Source organism: Podarcis erhardii (genome assembly GCF_964252035.2).
Source record: "Podarcis erhardii genome assembly, chromosome: 16".
NCBI classification, from domain to species: Eukaryota; Metazoa; Chordata; class Lepidosauria; order Squamata; family Lacertidae; genus Podarcis; species Podarcis erhardii.
Genome location: NC_138514.1, coordinates 27726409 through 27747150, shown reverse-complemented (window position 1 = coordinate 27747150; position 20742 = coordinate 27726409). Strand labels below are relative to the sequence as shown.

Below are 20742 nucleotides of genomic sequence, written 5' to 3'. Positions count from 1 at the left end.
CTCCTCCACCCTGTGCTCCTCACTGTAACAAGAACAGCTTGAGCCTTGCGAAGGGTGAGGAGGGGGGGTATTTTAATTTTTTTTAAAGGAATGAGGGAGTCTAGACAAAGGAGAGTAATCATTCACACATTAAGCCTTTTCTGTAGCATTGTAAATCTGGGGACTGTCCCCAGGAAACAGGGGCATCTGGCAACCTTAACCTAACAGGTAGGGGACCCTAAGGATCATATGCAACTGCTCAGAGTAATTAATGAGCCCATGTTAGTCCATTACTGTTAATGGGTCTACTTTGAGAAGGAATAATACTGGGCACAACCCTGTGTTGCAACAGAATTTAAGTTCTTTTTATAAGCCTTAAAAACACAGAGAGAGGGGGGGCGGGGGAGAGAGACAGTTGCATTTTTGTTTTAGAGGCTCTTTTGCACAGGAACCCTTAAGAGCTGCTTCCAGTCAGGGTAAGAGCTAGATAGGCAAATGGCCTGACTCCAATATAAAGCAGATTAGGGTCAAGGAACTGGATCTAGCTGGTGGATCAGAACCTTATTTCCTCCTCCTCCATCTTCATGGGCCAACCTTGACAGGCGGGCAGAACCACCCACCTGTCAATAAACCAATGTCATAACGGACAAAGTTCAAAGGAAGTCACTGTACAGTGGTACCTCGGGTTAAGCACTTAATTCGTTCCAGAGGTCTGTTCTTAACCTGAAACTGTTCTTAACCTGAAGCACCACTTTAGCTAATGGGGCCTCCCGCTGCTGCCGCGCCGCCGGAGCATGATTTCTCTTCTCATCCTGAAGCAAAGTTCTTAACCCGAGGTACTATTTCTGGGTTAGTGGAGTCTGTAACCTGAAGCGTCTGTAACCCGAGGTACCACTGTACATGCCAATCTGCAGTTACAGCACCCAACTCTGAAGATGCACCTTCAATGCCATTCAGCTGATGGGCAACCAAGAGTGCACCTTCAAAGAGATTTATCTGAGAGGTGGTTTAATAGTCACCTTCAAATACCTTCAAGGTATTTAGGTAGGTCTGGGAACATTTCTTGTCTGAAACCCCGGAGAACCACTGCTGGTCAGTGTAGGCAATACTGAGTTGATGGATCAAAGGTCTGAGTCGGCAGGTGCCTATGTTCCAGGGGACTGCAGATACGGAAGGTGGATGTAACATAGCTGGAGACCACCAGGCCTATGCTGTGCCAACCTCTCACATATTTCCAGAAGGGCCTGGAACAATCTAGAAAGCAGGTCCTAGGCCAGCTCCAAATATGCTTCTGGAGGTTCCAGAACTCGGCCTACCCCAATTTGTCCTTGGGTGCCCGGCCACCCGAATGCCATGGAAACATGTTTTGATACTCACAGTATTCAATGCCCAAGACGATGTCCCTTAAGTAGAGTCGGGCCTGTTCCTCGGTGAAGGGGGTGTCACACGGCACTTCCATGACAGGCCTAAAAATGGGGTAAAAAAAGGAGAACCAAGAAAGGCCTTTTCATATCATCACATAAGACCAATCTGGGAAGGACATGTTCAGTGTGGAGCTGCAATCAAACCTGACTCCCTCTATTCTCCATGGAAATCTTATTACATTTATACACTGCTCAACTTTTAGGAAAACCCTAAGTGTTATAAAATACTGATAAAATCCACATACTTAAAAAACCTATCCAGTCTCAGTCGTATTATTATTACTACTGCTACCATGAATTACATTTATTAGTCGCTTTTTTGCAACTTAAAGCATGTTACAATTTCTTAAGCAAAAAGCAAACACCTAAGTACATTAAAACCAGCATTTTATTTTATTTTATTCTTTAAACCTACGCTACCTAAAGGAGTGTCTCCATCCCCATCGTTCAGCCCGGATCCAGCTCCGAGGGCCTTCTGGCGGTTCCCTCCCTGCGAGGTGAGGTTACAGGGAACAAGGCAGAGGGCCTTCTCGGTGGTGGCGCCTGAGCTGTAGAATGCCCTCCCATCAGATGTCAAGGAAATAAACCCATTACCTAACTTTTAGAAGACATCTGAAGGCAACCCTGTTTAGGGAAGTTTTTAATGTCTGATGTTTTATCGTGTTTTGAATATTCTGTTGGGAGCCACCCAGACAGCCAGATGGGCATGGTAAAATTAAATTATTATTATTATTATTATTATTATTATTATTATTATTATTATTATTATTATCCCGCCCATGCGAAAAGGCCATAGATGGTTAGAAACCAAAGGCCCGATGAAGAAGGAATGTTTTTTGTCTGGTGCCTGAAGCTATGTAATGATGGCACTAGGTGAGCCTCGCTGGGGAGAGCAGTCCACAAGTGGGGAGCCACCTCTAAAAAGGCCCCTTCTTGTGTCGCCCACCTCCCAGGCATCTCATGAAAGGGGCACACAAAGAAGAGCCACAGTTTATGATCACAGAGTCCAGGTTGGTTCATATGGGGAGAGGTGGTCCTTATAGCAGCACTTTGAATTGAGAAACTAACTAGATCTGAATCTGGAAACTAACTGGTAGCCAGTGGAGTTGGTCCAGGATTGGTGTTACATCCTCAGAGTGTCTTGCCACAGTGAGCAACCTTGCCGCTAAAATTTTCATACTCAAGAGTAGACCTACCGGATGGTATTCAGCTAAGTTTGACTCAGAGCATACTGACTGAAATTAATCAAGAAGTAAGGCCTCTTAATTTCAATAGGTGTACTCCCGAGTAAAGCTTAGTTGAATACCACCCAATTTAGATGTATTTATTTAATTTATTTAATAAAATGTATATACCTCGATTGTAGAAAAAGCCTCCAAGTAGATATGATTCATACAGGCCCATTCATTTCAATAGGCCGACTCGGAGAATGACTAATGGATGCAACCCATTAAATAATTGAAAAAATAAATAAACCCTTGTCTGCTAACGTGCCAACACTTGTTCTTCACACTTTACATTTTCAAGGAAGGAATTCAGGTGACGATTAACATTTTTATGAGGAACGGGAGATCTATGCCTGACTCAGCCACTGCTATTACTTTGTTGACCGCTTAAGCACTTGAAATAAGTCTTGGCTAACCTGAAAGCCCTCCCAAGAAGCTTTGGACTACAACTCCCATCAGACCCAGCCAGCACTTCTGTATGATGATGGTGCCGATGGGAGTTGTAGTCCAAAACATCTGGAAGGCACCAGGTTGGTTGGAGCCTGAGGAAACATCCAACTTAAAACATCTTTTGGACAGGCTTTTTTAGTTTCAAGCTATTTACTTACCCCTTCCGCAGGAGGTCAAACACTGGAAGAGATGGAAAAGGGAAGAAAAATAAATAAAGGACGAGCTTGATTAACCACCTGCCTTTTAACTTGTGAGGCTGCAAGGCTATGCACACGCTTATGTTGAACGAAGTCCTATAAGCATGCAAGGCATTGTGCTGTGACTGAATTTTAGCCACCCGTACTCTATATAGGTGCATGCTCAGTGGGCATGGAACACCAGCCGGCTGTTGTGGGCATGGGGGACTGGAATGGAGTACAGTGGTGCCTCGCAAGACAAAATTAATTCGTTCCGCAAGTTTTTTCTTCTCGCGAGTTTTTTGTCTTGTGAAGCACGGTTTCCCATAGGAATGCATTGAAAATCAATCAATGCATTCCTATGGAGACCGTCTGGGGACAGAGGGGAAGGCGCGCACCTTCCCCTCTGTCCCCGGACCTGTTTTAAAGCAAGGGAAGGAGCGGCGGGGAGAAGATTGCTTCTCCCCGTTGCCTGTCCCGCAACCTCCGGGGACAGAGGGGAAGGCGCGCGCCTCTGTCCCCAGACCCCTTTTGAACCAAGGGGCAGCAACGGGGAGAAGCGATTCTCCCCGCTGCCCCTTCCCTTGCTTTAAAACAGGTCTGGGGACAGAGGGGAAAGCGTGCGCCTTCCCCTCTGTCCCCGGAGATTGAGGGGCTGGCAACGGAGAGAAGCGATCTTCTCCCCGCCGCCCCTTGCTTCAAAAGAGGTCCGGGGACAGTGGGGAAGACGCGCTGCACTTCTCCGCTATCCCCGGAGCTTGCGGGGCAAGCCTCGTTTTGCGAAGCAAGCCGATAGGGAGATGCGTCTTGCGAAGCGGCTAAGAAAACGAAAAACTCCTTCGTCTAGCGAGTTTTTCGTCTTCCGAGGCGTTCGTCTTGCGGGGCACCACTGTATCCTGGAAATGGACGTGGGTAGCTGAGTCGGACCCTGAACTGGAGAGCTCTATGAAATAATATTCTGTGCAGGTTCCACTTCTATAAACTCCTCCAAGGGAATCACAGAATGGGCGTGACCTCAAGGATCATCCAGTCCAACCCTCTACAAATGCAGGAATCACAGCTAAATAATTCCTGGCAGGTGGACCTTCAGCTTGCTCTTGGGCTGGGGACACGGCAACCTCTCAAGAAGTTAAGCCCCGCTCTTCAAGAAACCAATAAAACCCACCGGCACAAAGCATGCTGATTATCTGTTGTGGGTGGGATCAGAAAATGTGAGGAGAGGAACGGAATGGAGCAACCTGAAGGGAGTCGTGGCTGGCTGGCTGGCTGAAACACTAAACAGGGGTAACCGCACGCTGCAGCATTTTGTTGCAGGTCCCACTTGTAGCTGCTCTGCTTGAAACCCATTTGCCCCACCTGATCACACAGGTCGTCTGCATTTCCCCCCCACACAACGGTTTGCTCGCAAATAACCGGTGCCAATCAACTACGTTTTTCTAAAAGATGGAAATGCCTACCCATGTACAGGTTGTCTTCTGCGGGGTCATCTAGTACCTGGAAGGAAAGAAATTTGTTCAAACCTTTGGGCCTCCACAGATCACAGGCCGAGGGAAGGAGCTTACGAATGACAGAAAGATGAGGATATCATTCTACAGCACAAAACACAGATTGGTTTTATGCTGTCCTGGATCCCCTCACAAGAAGCCTGGGAACTGTAATCCGAATGAAGGTGCTGAGATTGTTGGTAAAAGAGGGCTGAGTGATGGTGCTACAGGAGAGTAGGAAGGGGCAGGTTTCTGTCCTGTGGGTGTTGCCATCTCAAACCTGACACAAGGAACAATGAAGGCAAACATTTAGGGGGTGTATCCACCGCTGGTTTTACTCACGAGCGGACCCACTGAAATTAATGGACATGACCAAGTAAGCGCCATTAATTTCAGTGGGTTTACTCCCAGTAGAATTTAGATGGATATAGATCTTAGAGTGCAAGAACTTAAAGAGGCCACATTCACACCATAGATTTAAAGCACTACGATGCCATTTAAAACAGACATGGCTTCCCCCAAAGAATTCTGGGATCTGTCATTTGTGAAGGGCACGGGTGGCGCTGTGCGTTAAACCACAGAGCCTAGGACTTGCCGATCAGAAGGTCGGCGGTTCGAATCCCCGCGATGGGGTGAGCTCCCGTTGCTCAGTCCCTGCTCCTGCCAACCTAGCAGTTCAAAAGCACATCAAAGTGTAAGTAGATAAATAGGTACCGCTCCGGCGGGAAGGTAAACGGCATTTCCATGCACTGCTCTGGTTCGCCAGAAGCGGCTTAGTTATGCTGGCCACATGACCCAGAAGCTGTACACCGGCTCCCTTGGCCAGTAAAGCGAGATGAGTGCCGCAACCCCAGAGTTGGCCACAACTGGACCTAATGGTCAGGGGTCCCTTTACCTTTACCTTATCCCACCTCCCAGAGCTACAATTCCCTATGAAGAAGGGTTGATTGTTAAACCACCCTGGGAATTCCAGTTTTGTGAGAGGAACAGAGGCCACTTTACAGTTATCAGCGCCCTTAACAAACCACAACTCCCAGAACTCTTTGGGGGAAGCCGTGACTGCTGAACTTACCATAGTGCTTTAAATCTATGGTGTGAGTGTGGCATTAGTTGCAATGGCGTATGGAGACTAGCAAGACTATACAGAAAAGATAGGTTTTTAACTCTTGTTTGTCTGTGGGACTGGGGAACAACATTATAAATGTTGCAGTTGTTCCCAAAGAGGGGGAAATTGCAAAATGTCTGGGGTTGGTTCCTGGTTGGTTCCTGGAGAGCTTTACTCAGAACTTGGCCACGTTCGAGAGAGAGAAGGGTGCATTTTGATCTGGAAGCAGCAACAGGATGTAAAATGCATCTGATCTCTGGGACAGTTTTAACAAAACGGAGCTGAGTTTTGAAACTATTTTCTTCTTTATGCTCTTTAGCTTCCTTACAAGTAAAAAGCCGGCCCAAGAGGACACATACAGGGTCAGGGACGCGAGTGGTGTTGTGGTCTAAACCACAAAGCCTAGGGTTTGCCGATCGGAAGGTCAGGGACTCGAATCCCCGGGATGGGGTGAGCTCCTGTTGCTCTGTCCCAGCTCCTGCCAACCTAGCAGTTCGAAACTACGTCAAACTGCCAGTAGATAAATAGGTACCACTCCGGCAGGAAGGTAAACGGTGTTTCCGTGCGCTGCTCTGGTTCGCCAGAAGCGGCTTAGTCATGCTGGCCACATGACCTGGAAGCTGTACGCTGGCTCCCTCGGCCAATAAAGCAAGATGCGCGCCGCAACCCCAGAGTTGGTCACGACTGGACCTAACGGTCAGGGGTCCCTTTACCTTCAGACACACAACAGAAACAAACAAACCTCAATCAGCTTGACAACATTGATATGGTCCAGTTTCTTTAAGATGGCTATTTCCTGATAGATCCGCTCAAGTGGGGCCATGGGCTTTGCCTGTCCCCCGGCAGCAGCTTTCGACCCTCGAGGCGGAGGCCGACCTTTACCCAAAAGAACAAGACACACCAGTTCACACTTTAGTTAGGAGTAGTTTTCCTTGTCTCCTTGCATGCTCATAAAGTTGTTGTCCTCACAAACTAAGTATCGTCCCATATTGGCCCAGTTTTGCACCTTCCTTGAGAGTTTTTGCCTGGCTGGACTGTGTCCTTGAACTCCCAGAATGCCCCTTGTTTGCCTAGACGGAAGTGTGTGCCTGCCCTACCTTCAGATAAGCTCCCTAAGCCATAAAAAGGCACAGATACTTACGTGGAAATCCATACTGTTTCAACAGCTTCTTTTTGGAGAGGACTTTCATGGCCTGTAGTGAAACAGAAGGGGTGGGGAGGAGACATGTATTATAAAAAGTAAAGTAAGTAGTAATTTAGAGCAGTAAGTAGGACCCATTCTATTTCTTAGTTTGTTTTAAACTGTTTTTCAATACTGTGTTTTAATTGTGGTCAGCTTCCTGGGGACTATAGGAGGGTAAACAACAAAAGAGGAAGGAGCGACAAATCTGCCAGTTGTGGTCTCTCGATTTCTCTTCTCCCTCCACTCAGTTTACATTTGAAAAACAACGAAGCTATAGAATCACAGAATTGTAGAGCTGGAAGAGGAGACCACGAGGGTCATCTATTCCAACCCGCTGCAATGCAGGAGCTTTTTTGCCCAAGGTGGAGCTTGAACCCACAACCCTGAGATTAATAGTCTCGTGCTCTTACCAACTGAGCTATCCATATGAACATTTGAACACACATTCATGCATGCTCCTCTTAACATACTTCTTTTGCAAGCAATCTTGCAATTCCAATTTATTTATTTACCGTATTTTTCGCTCTATAGAACACACCCGATGATAGGATGCACCTTGTTTTAGAGGGGGAGAACAAGAAAAAAAAATTCTCCCCCTCTCTGCTCAGCGCCCCTTCAGCGAAGCGGCAGGAGAAACGGAGCCCCTTCCATTTCTCCTCCTGCTTGGCTGAAGGGGCGCTGCGCAGCTCTCCCTCTCTGCTGAAGCCAGGAGAGTCTTGCTATCCCGGCTTCAGCAAAAGGAAGCCGAAGCCTCTGGAGCACAGCAGGACTTCCCGCTATGTTCCGCTGGCTTCAGGCGGCTATCCCTGAAGCCTGGAGAGCGAGAGGGGTCGGTGCGCACTGACCCCTCTCACTCTCCAGGCTTCAGCTAAAGCAACGCAAAGCCTCTGGAGCACGAAGGGAGTGCTCCCTCTGAGCTCTGGAGGCTTTGTGTTGCTATCGCTGAAGCCAAGGAGCCTGCATTCGCTCCATAGGACGCACACACATTTCTCCTTAATTTTTGAAGGGGAAAAAGTGCGTCCTATAGAGCGAAAAATACGGTACTTCGTTCAGACCCCACTTTTCCTCCTGGGAGCTCAAAGGTGGTGTACGTGGTCCTCTTCCTCCCCATCCTATCCTCACAACAAACCTGTGAAGTGGGTTAGGCCAAGAAAGTCTGTGAACAGTCCCCCAAGGTCACCCAAAGCAGGTATTTGAACCCTGGTCTTTTCCAGGTCCTAGTAGCCTGGTGCTGTCAAAACGGTAATCTCAGCCTTAAAATCTGGACATACACTTTAAAGGTAAGATCAAAAGGCAGAAGGCACCAGAGCAACGCTCCCTCTTCTCTGCTGTAACCACCTTGAAGGGGGGGGGGGGAATGACAGGGATAGGAGACGGTGAAAAAATTCAGCATATTGCTTGTGTGTGTGTTTGTGTGAGTGAGACAGAAAGAGAGAATCTGAATTGTTTCCAATTGTCAGAATTTTAAAAGGGTCCCAGGTAATTGGTGGTGCATTGCCTTTGCGTGAAATATTTCCATTGCCCACTTGACAGCTCTCGTCAAAGCCCTATCGGTGTTAACGTTGTTCTGCAAAGCGGAGATACATGGAACATGCAATCTCTTTCGGTATGAAAAGCCGCCTGTCAATCAAGTAGCGTGCTGGGGAGCTAACCGGCCATTAGCTCATTATGCAATTTGGAGCAGTTTCTCTCATGGGTTCCCCCCTCCCTCCCAGGTGCCATTTTCTTTTGCTTTCTTCCTCAGTGGCCTCAGGCAATCTGGATGGCTCTGTGAATGAGGAGGTTTACTTGGTGAGCCAGCCAACAGAAACACCTTCAAAGATATTTGAATGAGGAGTGGTGCTGTCCGCGATCTGTGCAGGGTCCTTCCAACTTCCTTTTTTCGACTTAGGCCACATTCATGTCATCCCGAGTGATACCCACTCTAAACAGTCATGGGTTTCCCCAAAGAATTCTGGGAGCTGGAGTTGGTTAAGCGTGCCGAGTTGTTAAAGGTAAAGGGACCCCTGACTGTTAGGTCCAGTCGTGGCTGACTCTGGGGTTGCGGCGCTAATCTCGCTTTATCGGCCGAGGGAGCCGGCGTACAGCTTCCAGGTCATGTGGCCATCATGACTAAGCCGCTTCTGGCGAACCAGAGCAGTGCACGGAAACGCCGTTTACCTTCCCGCCGGAGTGGCACCTATTTATCTACTTGCACTTTGACGTGCTTTCGAACTGCTAGGTTGGCAGGAGCAGGGACCGAGCAACGGGAGCTCACCCCGTCACAGGGATTTGAACCACCGACCTTCTAATCGGCAAGTCCTAGGCTCTGTGGTTTAACCCACAGCACCACCCGCGTCCCACTACCTAGTTGTTAGAATGCCCTTATTCCCCTCCCAGAACTACAATTCCCAGAGTTCCCTGGAAGAGAGATTGGTTGTTGCACTACTCTGGGAATAAAGAACACAAGAAGAGCCTGCTGGATCGGGCCCAGGGTCCATCTAGTCCAGCCTCCTGCTCTCACAGTGGTGAGCCTGTGGGAAACCAGCAAGCAGGATTCGGGCACAAGAGAAACTCTCCCCTTTTGTGGCTTTCAGCAATTGGTATTCAGAAGAACTGCTGCCTCCAACTGCAACTCAGGGGATGAGGGGGCAGGAATAGGGATCTGCTTACAAACCCTCAGCACCCTTAACAGACTCCAGCTCCCAGAATTATTGGGGAGAATTCCTGCAATCTGAGCTGGCCTCCTCCGTCTCTAGGATGAAGCCCACCCATGAGACTGTGTTCCTGGACAAAGTGGGTTCTTTTGTGGTGGAACGGAGAGTCCGTTCTCAAGGCAAGTGAACTCAACCAAACACAGACAGGCAAGAGCCTGTGGCAGTGCAGTATACGAGTGTTGGACTAAGACCTGGGAGAGACCTGAGTTCAAATCCCTCACCCAAAAATGAAGCTCACTGATTGTGGGCCAGTCACTGCTTCTTGGCCTAACCTACTTCACAGGGTTGTTGTGGGGAGGGGGGGGAGTAAATGAGAAGGCGGAGAGCCATGTAGGCCAACTTGAGCTCCTTGGAGGAAAAGTTGAGGTATAAATGCAACAAACAAACAAGGGATGGGTGAAAATAGGCTCCCCTGAGAGGTCAAATTTGATTGGAGGGAATATCCAGCCTCTTGCATAGGGAACGGCAGGGAGCAGGGGAGGAACTTACATAATATTGGTCGTCACTTTCATTGTAGGCCAGCTTCACGACGCCATAGGAGCCCTAAGAAATAAATGCACAGACAATGTCAGTTCAGACTAGAGAATGGCTCGTTGAAACGTATGTTTGACGTTAGCAATTTTTTTGGAAAGAAATACTAGGATGTATGAAAACTATTGTGAAAGAAGAGTTGAAAATTCCAGAACACCCTCTTATACCTAATATATGGGGCTTGACAAATGGTCAACGTAAATGGATTCTCTGGGCCTGGACATCTGCAAAAAGATTAATACACTGGAAGGACAAAAATGTGGCTTCCTTTGATCAATGGGAGGACGACATGAGAACTCCTGCAACCTCTTGCAGATTTGTATGTACCTTTCGTGTATTAATACACAGTTCTTTACACCTTTTTGCCTAACGTATCTATTTTCTGTAAGCTGTTTCCCCAAAATGCAATTTTCTCATGATGCTTTGCATGCTTTTCGTTGGGCGAGCTGCATCCCCAAAATTAAGAGAAGAGTGGGGTTTCGAAGTGCAGAGGGTCCACGTGTAAGTTCTGGAAGTATAAACAAAGACTTGGAGGATGCAGTTTGGATTCAAACCAGTGGCGTAGCATGGGTTGTCAGCACCCGGGGCAAGGCAAGTAATATGCGCCCCCTAACCCGTGGATTTGCGCCCCCTAACCCTAACCCCCAGATGTTGCGCCCGGTGCGGCCGGGCCCCCCTGCACCCCCCACGCTACGCCACTGATTCAAACGCTTCCTGCAGTGCTTTAAATCCAAGCTGCTTTCTCAGCAGCGGGAGGAAAACAAAACAAGAAAAATGCCGCCTTGAAAAAATGGAGCATATTTTCGTTCTGGTGGAAAGAGTTTGCACTAAAAATGCTGCTTCTTTGGAAATGAAAGAAAAGAAAAGCTCCCTTTCTAAATGCTCTGAATACAAACCTCCTTCTCTGCAGGGGGAAATATGTTTCCTTCTGAGTACTTCAAAAGGGCTTCCACTAAACATTAATCAGCTGGTTGGCGGCTACAGAGAGTCGCTTTGAAGGTGCAACTCCCAGTGCTGAACGGCGCCGAAAGCACATCTTCAAAGGTGGCTGCTGTAACTGCTGATTGGCAGTTGTCAGTTACTTCCCTTGGACTTTGACAGGTTTCAGTCACCTGACATCATTGTGACATCAGGTTGCTGACAGGTGTGTGGTCTTGCCTGGGGTTGGGGAGTAAGGATGTGGCCCGCTGGCCGGATGCTGTTCCCCAACCCAAGTCTGCCTTATGCTGAGTCAAGACCGCTGCTCCTCCTAGCTCAGCACTGCATACACTGACCGGCAGCAGCTCTCCAGGGTTTCAGGGTCAGGTGTCTCTCTCAGCCCTACCTGGAGATGCTGCAGAACAAACCTGGGGCCTTCTGCATGCGAAGCAGGTGTCCTGCCACTGAGCCATGCCCCTTTCCCTGCTTCTGTCCTGCCATCTGACCACTTCCTGTTGGAAACAGGATGTTGGACCAAGTGGTCATTTGCTCTGATCCGGCAGGGCTCCTGTGATGCCCCATCTACAAATGCCCATTAGATTTTAGTTGTTTTTTTTTTTTAAAACAACAACTTCTCTCTTGATATGCCAAAAAAATGTAAATTGTTGTTGTTTAGTCGTTTAGTCGTGTCCGACTCTTCGTGACCCCATGGACCAGAGCACGCCAGGCACTCCTGTCTTCTACTGCCTCCCAGAGTTTGGTCAAACTCATGCTGGTAGCTTCGAGAACACTGTCCAGCCATCTCGTCCTCTGTCGTCCCCTTCTCCTTGTCCCCTCCATCTTTCCCAACATCAGGGTCTTTTCCAGGGAGTCTTCTCTTCTCATGAGGTGGCCAAAGTATTGGAGCCTCAGCTTCACGATCTGTCCTTCCAGTGAGCCCTCAGGGCTGATTTCCTTAAGAATGGATAGGTTTGATCTTCTTGCAGTCCATGGGACTCTCAAGAGTCTCCTCCAGCACCATAATTCAAAAGCATCAATTCTTTGGCAATCAGCCTTCTTGATGGTCCAGCTCTCACTTCCATACATCACTACTGGGAAAACGATAGCTTTTACTATACGGATCTTTGTTGGCAAGGTGATGTCTCTGCTTTTTAAAATGCTGTCTAGGTTTGTCATTGCTTTCCTCCTAAGAAGCAGGTGTCTTTTAATTTCGTGACTGCTGTCACCATCTGCAGTGATCATGGAGCCCAAAAAAGTAAAATCTCTCACTGCCTCCATTTCTTCCCCTTCTATTTGCCAGGAGGTGAAGAAATGGAGGCAGTGAGAGATTTTACTTTCTTGGGCTCCATGATCACTGCAGATGGTGACAACAGTCACGAACAGGATGTTGGACCAAGCGGTCCTCTGATCCGGCAGGGCTCCTGCGATGACCCGTCTACAAATGCCCAGAAGATTTTAGTTTCTTTCCCCCCCTCTCTTGATATGCCAAAAAAATGTAAATAAAGGTGCTTAAATGGAAGGAGCTAAACTGAGTTCAAAGGCAGATGATCTACCTACGCAAACTTTTTCATCGGTTGAAAGAGATTCATGAGGATCGAAACCTCTTTGATCAGGCAGAGAACTTCTGTCAGTGGAATGGGGAGATGGGTTATTTTTTATCTAGCCAATTCCCTCTTCCCCACCCCGGGCCACCTCCCACAGACTTCCAAAATTCAATCGTCAGGCCAGGGTGGTCCAACATGGGGGGCCTGAGGGCTACATGCCTTTTTCCAGCAACATTTCATGACTTCCGACCCCCTGACTTCCCAAGGTCAGGTAAGGAGATGCTGGAATTTGGGAAAGAGGTGTGTGGGCTCCGACCGGGTCCTAGAGTCCTCCACGCTCCTTGCCAAAGCCTAGCTACCACTTTCCCATCTTTAGGAAGGAGGTGGGAAGGCTCTAGGACCCTGCCAAGGCCTTGCGCCTCCTTCCAAAAGCCCAGCACCAGTTTTGGGAAGGCGGCATGAGGGCTGGCTGTTCTCATGTTCTTGCAGAACATGCTTATCTGTTGGGCTGCCTCCCAGGGACACTTATGTGTTGGAGCGCAGACTTTAGGTTCTTTTCCATGAAGGGCAGAGGAAGGGGACATCTCTGATTCTCGTCACACGGAGCCCAGGTGCTGCAGCGCTGGGAACTCTGCCATGTGCAAATTTTGATATACACAGTCATTATCTCTGTAGCAGGAGGCTGGCACAGGATTCTCGAAGGCAGGCAGGAGAAGAACACCAGCCGTTCCTCCGCTTACCTGCTGCCTGTAGCGGGAAGAGGCTTGGATCGGTGCAGTCAACAACAGCACCTTCCCCTTATTCCTGCAACCTCACTTGTTCGGCACATTGAGCCCCATCACATTTGTTAAGAGTGAGCCGGCATTACGGCAGGGTTCCAAGACATCAGCAGCGGCTCAAAAACTCACAATCAAATGCCACGTTGGCTTCCGGTTCCGCTCTGCCTGAATGGAGGCAGCCCTCACAACATCAGGAGATCATTGGCGAAGGAAAAACAAGGATGATTGAGGGTAATTATCCTTGCAAATTCCCCCCAGGGACCGGGGGGGGGGGGCAGGGTTCACTTCACTAGCAGTTTGTCTCGAACCTGGCTCTCGCTCCAGCATGGAATTGGGGGGGGGGGGGAATGAGGTGCTGAGTGCAAAAGCAGTTCACCTGCCAAAAACCCTCCAATGCTGCCATTAAGAAGCAGAGGTTCTCCTGTTAATTAGAGCTTAATTGGACTAAATTACAGGTGCGTATTAGAAGAGATGAGATCACTAAATGCGGGAAAAAACAACTGCAAGGACTTTAAGGTTTGAACTTGAGATAAGACTTCATTCGGTGCAAAAGATGGTGGGGGAAGGGGAACCTACGGTTTCTTTATTTAAAGTTTTCTTCTCTACATTTGTGATTCGGCAACCCTCCTCTGAACGCTAGTTCAAATTATATTTGTACAAGCGAGGATGGAAGAAATTGGATTACAAATATGGAATATAACATCAAATGGAACTGTGTGTGTAAAAAAGGGGGGGAAAGGAGGGAAGCTCTATTTTGCAAAAGGTTTACGATGGAAACCATCCTTTATTATTTACGTATGAAATGAATAACACTAAGAGGACTTGGAAGTATAATTGCTCATATATCTTCAGCTGGAAGGAAGGATGAAAGGAGTCGCCGTCAGGATTTTGCATTCTACCTACAGTTCCAAGATAGCACGGAAGGAACTTGGAGCATAAAATAGTATAAAATGGTCATTAGAAGCAGCGATTAAAAACACATATTTAAAAACAGCAGGCATAATAAAATTACCAAAATATACATAACAATCAACAGGTTTTTAAAATAAAAATATACAGAATAAAATTGCATAGAACCCCAAAAATCGACTTCTGATGAAGTAGTTGAGGAAGAATTGTGGTCACATACCTTGCCTATTTCGCTTTTCAACTTATATTGGTTCAGCTGCACACAATCCTGGAGGGGCAGAAATAGAGATTCAGTTAGGGTAGCTAGTTCAAAAGGATTGCATTTGGAGGCTGAGATGGACAAATTGGTCAGTTTCTCATTTTTCCAGTTAGCTCTCCTCACATCCACATCAGCTGACATTTTTTTTTTTTTAAGTAATCACCAAAACCCATCAGCATTTTTGTGAGAATTTCTAATGCAAACATTCCCGGATGCTCTTTTGCCCAATATCCCTGATTCCGCAGAGCGTATTTCCCCTGAAAGTTACGTTTCCCGTAATATAATGCACTTCTGTATGTCCTTTTCGCCAACACATGCATTTTAATGCACGTCTCAATAGATGCATTACTGTACTTTGGATGGAGAAACTGCGTTTCAAAAATGTGGATACTTTCAAACATCAAGGGATGGCTGTGTTTCAATTTGCGAGCTGTTTTGGATACTGTGAATTAGGTAATATTTGCCTTTCGATGCAAATTGAACCGAATTCCTCCCTCGCCCCAAATTCAGCGACAACAGCGAGAGCTAATCATGGCATCTGAGCACCGCAACCCAGCTTCATTGTGAGGCGATGAGGAAGAATACCCCCTTAGTATTTGCGATCTGCAGACAGGAAAAGTACACCCTCAGAGGCAAGCCAGGTTCCAGACTCTGCCTGTCACTTCTCCTCAGTCACACACCTGAGTGAGCTGCTAGGTCCGCTTCCCTCAGCTAGATGCATGAGGCGAGTCTTTCCGTTTCAAAAGGGAGGAGGTGCTGCCGTGCAGAGAGGCTGTCAAATGCAATCGGGCTCCGAAGGCAGCTCGCTCTGAAGGTTTTTTGCCGCCTCCGGCCAATTTTTGTACGAAAAGTCTGCCCTCTGCCAGACGCTGTAATCAGCATAACGCACCAAGCCATCTAAGTCTGGGTTGGGATTTGTTAACGGAGGATACGTGAGGCAAAATAATCTGGGTCTATTCATTAGGTGCATTTTAGCTGATTAATGGACTCACTGATGAAGGCCACAACCCTAAACACATTTACTAGGGCCGTGTTTGCCACACAGTGCGTATCTAAACTATGGAACTCTCTCCCACTGGAGACAGGGGGTGGTCACCAACTTGGATGGCTTTAAAAGATTGGACAAATTCACGGAGGATAGGACGATTGACGGCAACAAGCCACGCTATGCTCTGCCTCCATGGTTGGGTTTATTGGTAGTTTGTTTATTTGTAGTAATATGCTATGATCAAAGTAATGGTTTTCACTTTTTGTGAACTGTAGCCGGTGCAGAATTCGGCAGCCAGGTTGCTTACCAGGGCAAAATCCTCTGAGTGTGTAATACCAGTCCTGGCCCAACTGCTCTGGCTACCAATTGGTTTCCGGGCCCAATTCAAAATGCTGGTTCTGACCCATAAAGGTTTATGTGGCTCAGGGTACCAACACCTCAAGAACTTTGTCTCTCTGTATGAACTGACCCAGGCGCTGCGATCATCACCTGAGGCCCTTCTTTGTGTGCCCCCCTCCATGGGACGTTTGGAGGGTGGCAACACAAGAACAGGGCCTTTTCAGTGGTGGCTCCTTGCTTGTGGAACGTTCTCCCCAGCGCAGCTTGCTTGGCGCCATCATTACATACCTTTAGGTGCCAGGCAAAAATATTCCTTTTTTATCAGGTCTTTTACCTATGGCCTTTATGCTGGGATGTTTTAAGTTTGTTTTTTCTCCAAGTGCCCCACACAATGAAATCCTGAGGGCTCTTAAGATGAAGAGGGCCTTTCTGCAAAGCCCCTCACTTCCGGTCTGTGAAATGCTATCCTGAGAGAGTCCCTTTTCATTTCCTTCCCAGCCAAAGACCTTTTATTGTGCTCCCAAGCCTTTTAACACATCTCTTTTAATTGCTCTTTTAATTTCATCTCCGCAGGTCGATGACAAACGATTCTTCTTCTTTTTAGTTTTTCTAGCTGAGCTGATTTTTCTCAGATTCTTAACTGCGGCTTTAATCGGCATCTATCTATGCTGGATTTTATGACTGGATTTTATTGCTAGGGAGGTTTTTTTTAAAATTGATTTATGATTTTTATTGAATTTTATTGCACAATTCAATGTGTAATATTTTAATTTTGTCTGTGTCACCTAGAGTATAGTTTTATCTTAAGCAAGCAGCTTGTAAACTGAATAAAACAGAACATGATACAGCCGGCCGTTCAGCTTTATGTTCAATCCTCCCCTTAAAACATGAGTGGGGAAACTTTTCCAGCCTGAGGGCCATATTTCTGTCCAAGGCTACCTTCCAGGGGCCACATTCTAGTGGTGGGCGGAGCCAGGTTCAAAAGTGAGCGGAGCAGTGAATGGGACTTTTACCTTTCTACACTGGCCTAGTTTCTATAATCACACGCCCCTCTCTATCTTCCATCAAGATAAGCAAGAAGCATCATCAGGGCTGAAGGTCATATTCCAGCCAAGCAAAAACACTCAAGAAGGGTGTGAAGGCCTGGTTCCCATGGCAACTAAGGAGTAAATACAGAAGACCATTTTTCTAACAACTCAGCCCTGGATCCTGTGTGAGTGTCTGAAAGTGGTTGGAGGATGGATGGCGGCTAACAGATTGAGATTGAATCCTGACAAGACAGAAGTGCTGTTTTTGGAAGACAGGGGACGGGCAGGTGTAGAGGACTCCCTGGTCCTGAATGGGGTAACTGTGCCCCTGAAGGACCAGGTGCACAGCCTGGGAGTCATTCTGGACTCACAGCTGTCCATGGAGGCGCAGGTTAATTCTGTGTCCAGGGCAGCTGTTTACCAACTCCATCTGGTATGCAGGCTGAGACTCTATCTGCCCACAGACTGTCTCTCCAGAGTGGTGCATGCTCTAGTTATCGCCCGCTTGGACTACTGCAATGCGTTTTACATGGGGCTACCCGGAAACTATAACTAATCCAGAATGCAGCAGCTAGACTGGTGACTGGAAGCGGCCGCCGAGACAACATAACACTGGTCTTGAAAGACCTACCTTGGCTCCCAGTACATTTCTGAGCACAATTCAAAGTGTTGGTGATAACCTTTAAAGCCCTAAACGGCCTCAGTCCAGTATACCTGAAGGAGTGTCTCCACCCACATCGTTCTGTCCAGACACTGAGGTCTAGCGCCGAGGGCCTTCTGGCGGTTCCCTCGCTGCGAGAAGCCAAGTTACAGGGAACCAGGCAGAGGGCCTTCTCGGTAGTGGCGCCCGCCCTGTGGAACGCCCTCCCACCAGATGTCAAAGAGAAGAACAACTACCAGACTTTTAGAAGACATCTGAAGGCAGCCCTGTTTAGGGAAGCTTTTAATGTTTAATAGGTTATTGTATTTTAGTGTTTTGTTGGAAGCCGCCCAGAGTGGCTGGGGAAACCCAGCCAGATGGGCAGGGTATAAATAATTATTATTTATTACTATTTGAGATATCAAAGAGAAGAACAACTACCAGACTTTTAGAAGACATCTGAAGGCAGCCCTCTTTAGGGAAGCTTTTCATGTTTAGCAGACTACTGTATTTTAATACTTTGTTGGAAGTTGTCCAGAGTGGCTGGGGAAACCCAGCCAGACAGGTGGGGTATAAATAATAAATTATATTATATATTATATCTTGGAGTAAGAGGCTTCTTGTTATGGGCTGGTTGAACGCAGAGGAATGGTAGGAAGAACCAGATGGGGAGCCACCAAGGGAAGAAGGCTCAGAGCTTGGAGAGCGGTGGTAGGACAACGTTGAATGGTCACAGGGAGAAAGGAGATCAAGAGACAGAGATGAATCAGGCTAGTGAAGAGTCACGGGTGTCTCCTGCTGCAATAAGCTCCTCTCCTCCCTATGTCTCCCAGAACCAGAAGAGGAATGAAAAAGGTGGAGCAGCGACAGGCTGCACATAGGCAGTCTCCAGTTGGTTGGAAAAAGTCATGGAGAAGAGGGGACGGCTATGGGGACACAGGGACTTTCAGTCTTGGCAACTGATATCATGGAGGAGCACCAATGGGGATGAGCTGCTGTGCTCATTAGGCCTGACACTCAGCCAAGTCTATAGAGACTGTGTTTTTGCAAATAGAGTCGTACCTTGGAAGTCGAATGGAAGCCGTTCGGAAACCAAAGCACGGCTTCTGATTGGCTGCAGGAAGCTCCTGAAGCCAATTGGAAGCTGTAGGAGCCCCGTCAGACGTTCGGCTTCCAAAAATAGTTTGCAAACCGGAACAGTCACTGTTCAGGAGCCAAAACGTTCAAGAACTAAGATGTTCAAAAACCAAGGTACGACTGTAACTCCAACTTTGAACGGTGTGATTTACTGCTGGCTTGGCTCTGTGACATTTCCTCTGCTTCATCATTTAACATTAGAACTTGTGGACATCCAACGGAGCTGAATGTTAAAAGATTTGGGGCAGATAAAAGATTTGGGCAGAGTTAAACTGCGGGACTCTCTTCCCAAAGGAGGCAGTGAGAGCCACCAACTTGGACGGCTTTAAAGGAGGATTAGCCTCCACAGTTGGGTCCTGCTTGCTGGTCTCCCACAGGTGTCTGAGTAGCCACTGTGAGGCCATGATGCTGAGCTAGACAGGCCATTGGCCGGATGCCGCAAACCTTTCTTCTGCTCTTCTCTGCCTCTGATGAAATGGCTTGGATTTTGTGTGGCTGGGGGGAAAGCTCCAGACACCTGATACACGAGGGTAGGAGGGCCGCACTTGACCCCAGGCCTAAGGTCTTAAAATGCATTGCTGTCTAAGGATGCAATCCTTCTCTGTTGACATGAGCGTAGCCTCAGTTTTGTAGCACAGCAGGCAGCCACCAATCCATCATGGATCTTCACCAATGGGAATAAGCCAACAAAACAGCTGTGATTGATCTCATCTTCGTTTTTACCAGGGATGTAACTTGTGTAATGACTCACAACCACGGTGTGAGGGATAACGCTGCCTCTGACAGTGATGGATGACCCCCAAGCAACCTGCACCGGGGGAAAGGTGTCGCTTCGGAAAGTATTCCAATGTATCTGAATGTCGCTAGAAAGGGGCTCAGGGAGAAAGACGTCTTGGGGTGGGGCAAATGCCACACCACGCTGAACAACTTGCCTATCGAAAATGTGTCTAAACAGGAAAGACGGTGGCAGGGGAGGAGGCGATTGGAATACTTTGTGCCGTTCTGGTCGCCTCGCCCCAAAAAGGGGTTGGAAAAGGTTCAGAAAAAAGCCATCAAAATGACCAAAGGAATGAGGAAAGACAGCAGAATTTGGGATTTTTTTGGAGAAAAGGCGCGGCGAAATGACAGAACTTAAAAATATTATGTACGGCATGGAGAAAGCGGTTCTTATTCCGCTCCAGTAACACTAGAACTCCAGGTCATCCATTGAATGTTGGAAGATTCCAGACAGATAAAAGAATGACCTTCTTTTCACAGTGCATTGTTAACCTATGGAATTCACTCCCACAGGAGGCAGTGAGGACACTCAACCCGATGATCTGGCAAAGCTTATTCCTGGCTGCTGGGTTTCTCTCCCATTTCTGATGTCAACTTTTTACAGCGCAGCCCGACAGACAGCTTTATTTGCAGCAGCTGTCATTTTGAATGGGTCGATCTATTCTTATCTTGTGTGTATTTGCACTCCGTGCAGAAATGCAACTGAACTACAACAAATCCCACCGGATTTCATGACCTTTTGGCCCCACTGTTTGTACATTTCTTTATATATATTAAAAAATGCTTTCCTGCTGCAGCACTGTACAAATATGTCTGTCTACGCATCACACGGAGAGGGCTCTGCTCCTCAGAAGCTGATGCTGCAATAGAACAGTGTTGTGAGACCTTCTGCTGGTACTCCAGGGCACTACCACCCTCACAAGGAAGGCCACTTTGGCCGATCTATCTATCTATTGATTGCTTTTCCTAGCACAGCTGCCACCAATCAGGCACCTGCCCACCATTTGCCCGCATTAAAATTTCAAACTGTGCCCATATTCTGCTCTTGTGTGCACCGTGTGCTGGGAAATGTGGCACACGTCAGCTGATAAAATAATCATGAGCCAGCCGCTGCTAGAATTCCCCAAAGACAGGCGCCAAAGGTACACACGGAGCCAACAGCATGGCAAC

General features: G+C 47.6%; 1 protein-coding gene across 2 annotated transcripts in view; it reads right to left on the bottom strand.

Moving 5' to 3' along the window:
- The window catches only part of CAMKK1 (calcium/calmodulin dependent protein kinase kinase 1), a 79826-nt gene that overhangs the window by 24929 nt on the left and 34155 nt on the right, over nucleotides 1–20742 (bottom strand). For both annotated transcript variants that reach the window (XM_081843533.1, XM_081843534.1), the window contains exons 3-9: nucleotides 14625–14672; nucleotides 10213–10266; nucleotides 6986–7037; nucleotides 6587–6720; nucleotides 4713–4749; nucleotides 3238–3259; nucleotides 1357–1445 (exon numbers count right to left, since the gene is read on the bottom strand). In XM_081843533.1, coding sequence (XP_081699659.1) covers nucleotides 1357–1445; nucleotides 3238–3259; nucleotides 4713–4749; nucleotides 6587–6720; nucleotides 6986–7037; nucleotides 10213–10266; nucleotides 14625–14672 — 436 coding nt within the window. The remainder of the gene's footprint in view (nucleotides 1–1356; nucleotides 1446–3237; nucleotides 3260–4712; nucleotides 4750–6586; nucleotides 6721–6985; nucleotides 7038–10212; nucleotides 10267–14624; nucleotides 14673–20742) is intronic.